The 8322-nt window shown below is 30.7% G+C and overlaps 1 protein-coding gene across 1 annotated transcript; it reads left to right on the top strand.

The window, feature by feature from the left end:
- The first annotated feature begins 2636 nt into the window (after window positions 1-2636).
- On the top strand, window positions 2637-3296 carry LOC146953406 (uncharacterized). The gene has a single exon (XM_085741452.1). The coding sequence runs from the start codon at window positions 2637-2639 to the stop codon at window positions 3294-3296; it is 660 nt and encodes a 219-aa protein (XP_085597578.1).
- Window positions 3297-8322: the final 5026 nt, after the last annotated feature.

Genomic DNA, 8322 nt, shown 5'->3' with positions numbered 1-8322 from the left:
CTAATTACAAATAATAATTTTTATACAATTCTCATCTTTCTTTTTTGTTCTCACTTTTGTAGATCACTCAAAAAAAAACTTTGTAGAATTTTTTTGTATATATATTATCTACTTTTCTAAATTTTAATATAATATTAGTTACTCTATCTAATCCTTTTTATAAAAGCACGTGGATCAACCAACGTTAATGTATTTGATTTATAATATGGATCAAATACATAATTTTTTGTTAATTTGTATGTTTCTTATAAAAAGAAGGCTTAAATGTGTGTTTGGTCCTTGCATTTTCATCACCTTTTGGGATTGGTCCCTACACTTTTTTTGTTTGGTTTTGGTCCTTGAGTTTGAAAATGAATTGGTTTTGGTCCTTCTGTTAGTTTAATGTTAAAAAAAAAAATCCAAAACTAACAGAGTTTCAATTGACCCAATTATTTCATGCCACATGGCACCCCAAAGAAAAAAAATTAAAATTAAAAGAATTCAGATAAATTAATTGATTTTAAATTATGATTATTATTATATAATTAGACATTAAAAATTAAGAAAGAAAGAAGACACTTGATTGAAAGGAGGAAGAAGACGGAGAAGTAAAAAAAGAAAGGGAAAAACAATGGCCGCCGGAGCTCATCACTGTCCACACCGTTGAAGGAGACATGACCACCGACTCCGCCGCCACGCTCCCTATCCCTGACGTCATGCGTACCGTGTTTTAGTTGAAAGGGAACCCTCATCCGCTCCACCGCACCACCACTTCATCTCTTTTCAATCCACAAATTCCAATCTTACTTTCTCTACTTTCTCTTAAGTACTTTAAATCCACACCACTACTCATAAATTGGAAAAGATATAACAAGAACTGGAAACATGAAGAAGGGAAAAATGAAAAGGGAAAACACTTTCAAAATTTGGCAGCAATAATGTCATGGTTTTGTATCAACCAGTCGACGGTGTGACAGAGCGGTGCGGTGAGATGGTGTCATGACGCCATATCTGTTTGAGTTCGAAGCTGTGTTTGTTTTCTTGTTCATGAGGATAGACACAACATAATAATTGTTTTTTTAAACAATTATTTTATCTGAATTAATTTTAATTTTTTTTCTTTGGGGTGCCATGTGGCCTTAAATAATTGGGTCATGTGAAACTCTGTTAGTTTTGGATTTTTTTTTTTAACATTGAACTAACAGAAGGACCAAAACCAATTCATTTTCAAACTACAAGGACCAAAACCAAACAAAAAAAAGTGTAGGGACCAATCCCAAAAGGTGATGAAAATGCAAGGACCAAACACACATTTAAGCCTAAAAAGAATTAGAGGGAGTATTATTTTGTCAATAGTATATTTACCTATTTATTGCATAAATAAAATAGATAAAATGAGATATGTCAAAAAAAATAGGTGAAATGAGATAGTAATTAATTAAAAATATCATGGTAAAAGATCAATAATTTTTAATATGCAACAAATTTATTTATTTTTTCTATATGTGTAAATAACGTAAAAAAAAAAATTTAGTGATAAGCTTATTCAATTTTACGGCACCATAATTTATGTTGGAAGTAGACATTTTAAAAGAATAGCGACATTTGAACAACTATTTGAGATAGTTTTGTGACAATTTTATTTTTCTCTCTTGTTATTGGTTAAAAACAACATAAAGAAAAAAAGAAGAGAGAGAGAGAGAGAGAATAAGAACGCACGTAATACAAATATGAAAGAGTTGTTAAAAAGTTGTCACAAAATTATCATACAAATATCATTTCTGTATAACACATATACCGACGCTAAACACCCAAGTGGTTGAACACACCAATATATAATTTACAGTAAAATTGAAATCCTTCGTATAAAATTTGAGGTGTAACAAAATTTGAGATGTAGCAAACCAAATAAAATTAAGGAAAATGATATATAGACACCCTTTATTGTCATACACCCTTGTACACCCCATATGCACTAGGAAGAGAGAGGAGGAAAGGAAAGAGAAAATGTGCTTGTGCGGGGTCCACATAACCATGTGTCAGATTTTTATGTGGGTGTCAATAGATGTATTGCCACCTAAGGGTGTCTATGGATCATTACTCTAAAATTAATTCTTCAAGACCCTGCCACTCGTCGGTCCATCTATCAAACCGTGTAGCATGCATTCTCTAGACCATGATTTATCAAAGCACTAGTCATGCCTAACCAGCACAAAGTGCCATACCAAATTTGCTCAAAAATTATGACATTACATCCACTACATAAAGGTGGTCATCCACATTAAAGTTTCACGTCTAATCAAATTGTTCCAAATAACATGAGGTACCATCTTGTTCCAAATTATGCTATAGAAATGAGATGTAACAATTCTACTAGGATATAATATCACTCTAAGCAAATAACAGCAATAAGGTACCATCTTGTTCCAAATTACATTATAGAAATGAAATGTAACAATTCTATTAGGATTCAATATCACTTGAAACAAATAACATAAGAGCTTGTTTGATGTACATGATAGAATATCAATAAGATAATGGTGTTGGAGGATGTTGATTGATAAGGAGGGGTTGTGGTATAGAGTTTTAAAGGCTCACTATGGTGAGGTAGGGGGCAGTTGAAGGAGGGGGGAAACCAAGGTTCACTTTGGTGGTGGATGGTCTGTAGGGTCCGTGAGGGGGTTGGTGAGGGAGTAGCGAAGTGGTTTGATGATAATGTCCGTCGGGTTGTCGGTGATGGACGAGATACTTTATTTTGGTATGATAGTTGGATTGGGGGAATTCCTTTGAGATTAAAATTCCCCAAACTCATTGATCCAGCTGTGAGTAAGGAGTGTACGATGGAGGAGATGTGGAGGCTAGGGTGGGCGAAAGAGGGAACGGCGTGGGTGTGGAGACGCCGCCTGTTTGCTTGGGAGGAGGAGAGTGTGAAGGAGTGCTGTGTTTTACTACATAACACTGTTTTGCAGGACAACATTTATGATACTTGGAGGTGGATGCTAGATCCTATCCGTGGCTATTCGGTGCAGGAGTCATATCGTTGCATTACTCATTCAGGTGATACATTGGATATGACTCTTGTGGACGATGTGTGGCTTAATCATATCCCTTCAATGGTGTCTCTGTTGGCGTGGCGACTCCTCCGTAACAGACTTCCTACTAAAGACAACTTGTTGCGGCGAGATGTTCTTCACTCCCATGCTTCGGCGTGTGCAGCTGGGTGTGGTGCTTCCGAAACGACATTGCATCTATTCCTTACTTGCAACATATTCAACGATCTCTGGTCAAAAGTGTGGCATTGGTTAGGTATATCTTAGGTTTCCTCTGCTGACCTTCGACATCACTTTCTTCAGTTTACTAAAATGGCGGGCATGCCAAAACGTTCTCATTTATTTCTAACGATAATTTGGTTTACTACTATTTGGGTGATTTGGAAGGAAAGGAACAACTGTGTCTTCCAAAATACAACTTCTACCCCTTTTATTCTTATTGAAAGAGTCAAGCTATATTCTTTCTTATGGTTGAAATGAAAGCAGGTTTCCTTCATCTATAGTTATCATGACTGGTGGAAACATCCACTTCTTTGTATGGGCATTCACGTGTAATTAGTTTTCCTGTTTGGTTGGTGCTTTTATTATTTTGGCACCTAGACATTGTAAATATTTTCAGGTGGTTCTCCTTTTGCGCGCCTTGTGCGGGTTGAATCACCGCTGTTTATATTATATCTCATTTTGATTTGTTAAAAAAAAAAGATAAGATCAAAAGTTGGATAATGACATGATAAATATATATCATATCATGTGTTTGGTTTACTCATAATAAAAAATATGATAACATTAATTTACACATGATAAAAAATCAGAAAAAAAAGTAAAATGAAGAGACCAAAGATCCAATTTTTTAAAGGCTTAAATATTACATTGGTCCCTGCAAATATGGCCCGGTTGAGTTTTGGCCCTTGTAAAATAAAAAATCAGAAATCAGTCCCTGCAAAATTTTCTGTCTTTTAAAAAAGTCCCTAGGCCCACTGAAGCTGCATGGTGGCACTCCGATGCTGACGTGGCACATGCTGACTGTGCATAATTGCCACGTGGCATCTAACGTGGCATATAAATTAATTAAAAAATGTAAAAAATTAATTTAAAATCGGAAAATTATAAATTTTTTTTGAAAAATCTAAAAAAAATAAATCTGAAAATAAATTTAAAAATCATAAAAAATTTACGTAAAAAATCTGAAAATTATAAAAAAATTTCGAAAAATCTAAAAATAAATTTAAAAATCATAAAAAATTTCTGAAAAAATCTGAAAATTATAAAAAATTTCCGAAAAATCTGAAAAGAAATTTAAAAATCATAAAAAATATATTGCAAAACGAAAAATATTTTTAATTTAAAAAACAAATGAAAAATTATTTTTTTCTAAGATTTGGAAAATATATTTTATTTTTCGATTTTTGTAATCCTGAATTTTTTTCCAGATTTTGGAAAATGTATTTTAAATTTTTTTAAAAAATAAATTAATAGTTTTAAATTTTGAAAGAAAAATCTGAAGATAAATTTCCTATTTTTTTTAAATTTTTTAAAAAAAAATCTAATTTCTTGTTCTTTTATGAAAATTCTAATTTTTTTTTTGATAAGCCAAGAGTCCAACGACATAAAAAAGGAATAGAAGACAGTCTGATAGAGTTGTAGTGTCTCGCAGATTCCAGTCTATGTCAGGTGCTCATATATATATATTATTAAAAAAAAGGAAAAAATAAATACAAAAAAAAAACTGGGGGGACATAAACCTAACCCAGTTAATCTACACAAAGTGTATGCCAACCCAATCGGGTGATACAAAAAAATCAAAACAACACTGGTGGATTCTAATTTTAAAAAAAAAATATTTTTTTCAGAAATTTCAGAATATATAATATTCAAAAAAAATATTTAATTTAAAAACAATTTTCAGAATTTTTAAAATATTTTTTTAAAATTTAATATTTGAAAATTTTTATTTTCAGATTTTTTTCAGAAATTTTTTATGATTTTTAAATTTATTTTCAGATTTTTCGAATTTTTTTTAGAATTTTCAGATTTTTTTTTGGAAATTTTTTTTATAATTTTCAAATTTTAAATTAATTTTTCAGATTTTTTATAATTTTCAGATTTTTTTTCGGATTTTAAATTAATTTTTCAGATTTTTTACATTTTTAAATTAATTTATATGCCACGTCAGATGCCACGTGGCCAATTATGCACAGTCAGCATGTGCCACGTCAGCATCGGAGTGCCACCATGCAGCTTCAGTGGGCCCAGGGGTATTTTTAAAAGACAGAAAATTTTGCAGGGACTGATTTCTGAATTTTTATTTTACAAGGACCAAAACTCAACCGGGCCATATTTGCAGGGACCAATGCAATATTTAAGCCTTTTTTAAATAAAGTACCAAAATTTAATTGTTTTTAAAAATATAGGATAAAAGTGCATTGAATTTTTTTTTTCTGCTAATGCAAAAAATATATCCTATTAATTAAAAAAAAACTTTGTTTGATTACAACTTTTTCTTTTTTGACTGAGTATACATTATCAAGTGCTAAAAGTGTTCTCGTGAGCTTAGATCAGTTGGTATGGACAATGCATAATATATGCAAGGTCCGGGGTTCAAACACCGGACAACACAAAAAAAAAGGTGTCATTTTCTCAAGCGCTAAAAGTGTTCTTTACCCACTCTCTCAAGCGCTAAAAGTGTTCTTTACCCACTCTCAAAAGTGTCATTTTCCGTCCATGAAAATAGTCCCTACTTTTTGGTCAACTCATGTCTAACATTCATATTTTTAATGAAATTTTCCAAAAATTGGTAGAGAATTATGACAATATTTTCCGAAAAAAATTAGAATTTTTGAACAAAACATGAATTTTTTACCACAAAAAATATAAAAATTATATTTTTTAATAGACCTATAACCGACACAAAATTATATAAAATCTTGAAAATAGACCTATAATCGTTAATTTTTTAATTTTTCCGGGTGGGCCGTGGCCTACCCTAACCCATGAAGAGCTTCGGCTATGTTTGAAAGGTCCATTTACTTATTTAACCTAAAAGAATATTATTAACATTCTTACCTTATGATATCTTAATTTATTGATTCACTAAGATAATACAAAAGTCTAAATAATAGACTTTATGATACCAAAAAAAAAAAAAAATGAAGTATAAACTAACCCATAGAGAGAATTGATCAATATTCTTCACAGCATAGCTAAAATAGTTGAATCAAGTATTTGAGACGAGACACTTCAAGAGATTTAAAAAAAGTTTAAGATTTAAACTCTAGTCCATGTAACATATTAATAACTAACATTTGTAAATATTTAAAAATTGATTGTTAGTATCATACTCAAGAAAGAGACTAGGGGAAAATGACTAGTCTCTTACAATGTTTGAATCCAAGTAGAGAGAGGTGTACATGTTTAGTTTATGTTGTGCATAGAACAACATGGCCACCATTTGTGAAGGTACCATGTGGAACAAGAATATTACAACTCCCATTTTAGTGAATGAATATAGTTATTGTCATACTCACATTATCTCTAAATAAACAATTGAAAGCTTGAAAATTAAAATTTGAAGGCTTGAGAGAAGGACAAAGTGTCCAAAGCTTTATTAACCAAAAAGTAAGAATGAGCAAATAAAAGCAATGAGAGCAGTGGAAGAAACAAACCCAGCACAAGAAAAGTAGGAATCATTATTGTGGGGGAAAATAATCATATTCTAAAATATTTGGGGTAGAAAGGAGAACCCCTTTAATAAATTAGTTTTTTGTTTTCATCATATCATAACAAATACTCCCTCCGTTTCAAAATACATATCAAATTTTTGCAATGTGCACTATTCACTTGACTTACTTTGACCATACTTTTTTACTAATGTATAAATACAAATACTAGCATGTAGGATGTTGTTTGATTTGTCTCGACAAATATTTTCAAAATATTAAATTTTTATAATTTTTTAATTTAGATAATTAAAGATATTTTTTTTTGAACAAAAGATAATTAAAGATATTAACGGTCAAAATTATGCATTGACATATGTGAAGTTGTTGACTTGGACATATATTTTAAAACGGAGGGAGTAACAATTATAAAAAGGTCATAATTGATAAAGAAAAAAAAAAGTAGTTTTAATTTAAAATTATATAAGGAGGGAATTGGGAAGTGGGGCATCAACCGAAACTTGTCCCCCTTGGCAGGCGCCGTCTAGCATTGTTTATTATTTTGAAAATATTCAATTTAATATATTCAAATTCATTGATTTTTAACCTTAATTTATAGTGTCATTCAATTGTCCTCGTGAGTTTAACTCAGTTGGCAGAAACAATATGTAAAATATGTAAGATTCGGGGTTCAAACACCGACCACTACAAAAAAAATAGTGCCATTCAACTCAATTTTTTATTGCAAAAGAAGAAATTACTACCAGACTGTTCCAACAGTTATTCATTCCAACAGTTATTCATTCAACTTACTTTTACAAGAATGAATTTAACCAATTGTGATATTTGGTATGAAGAAAATCATCACGAAAAGTCGAAAATCAACAAATAACTAACAACCGATGGATATTTTGTTTGTTGGAATACAAGCTAGGTTTTTTTTAGAGTTCGTAAGCATATTTTTTTGTGACCATAACAATTTTCTTAAACATAGATAACGTTACATTTTTTTTTATGAAGAACTTTACATTTATTTTACTTTTAACTAAAATCAACTTTACTTGATCTATTTATTTAAAATTAATTTTTATCACTGCATAGCTAAATTCTTAAAGGGTAGCTGAATACCAAGTCTATTCATTTCAACTTTCATTTCCCATTGTAAGGTCAGGTTCAATCATTCTTTTATGGAAAATGCTATTTATCTAGAAAAATAGCATCAAGAATTTTTCAAGACACATGTGGCAAGTTTTAATTGCATGACTTATTTGTCCACTTTCTATTTTTCAGCCACACCTCCTTGAATTGTGGCAAATAGTGCATTGTAATTGGTTGCTTTTTATTCTTGAAGAATTCTTGATGTTTTTTTTCTTAGAGATATAACATTGCTCTTCTTTTATTGTTAAATCATTTAATTAACAACAACTTCAGAGTTCTGCAATTATAAAGAACTTTCCTTGTTTTAGTAACAATTAAGATTATATAAGCAGCATGCTAGGTAACAACAAAAAGAATATGTATGCAAATATACCTAATTGTACGTAATTGAAATTCATTTTATTCAATTGATTGGAGCTCACATTGATTGGAAGTTTATTTCTTCTAGTGTGTGTGTGAAGAATTGACCACATATTAAA

This window comes from Medicago sativa, chromosome 1, assembly GCF_051527215.1.
Source record: "Medicago sativa cultivar Bolivia chromosome 1, Bolivia_mono, whole genome shotgun sequence".
In the NCBI taxonomy this organism is placed as follows: Eukaryota; Viridiplantae; Streptophyta; class Magnoliopsida; order Fabales; family Fabaceae; genus Medicago; species Medicago sativa.
This window is presented reverse-complemented; position numbering and strand designations above follow the sequence as displayed.

Coding starts and splice junctions, on each gene's coding strand:
- LOC146953406 (XM_085741452.1), top strand. CDS start 2,637: ATGGTCTGTAGGGTCCGTGAGGGGGTTGGTGAGGGAGTAGCGAAGTGG.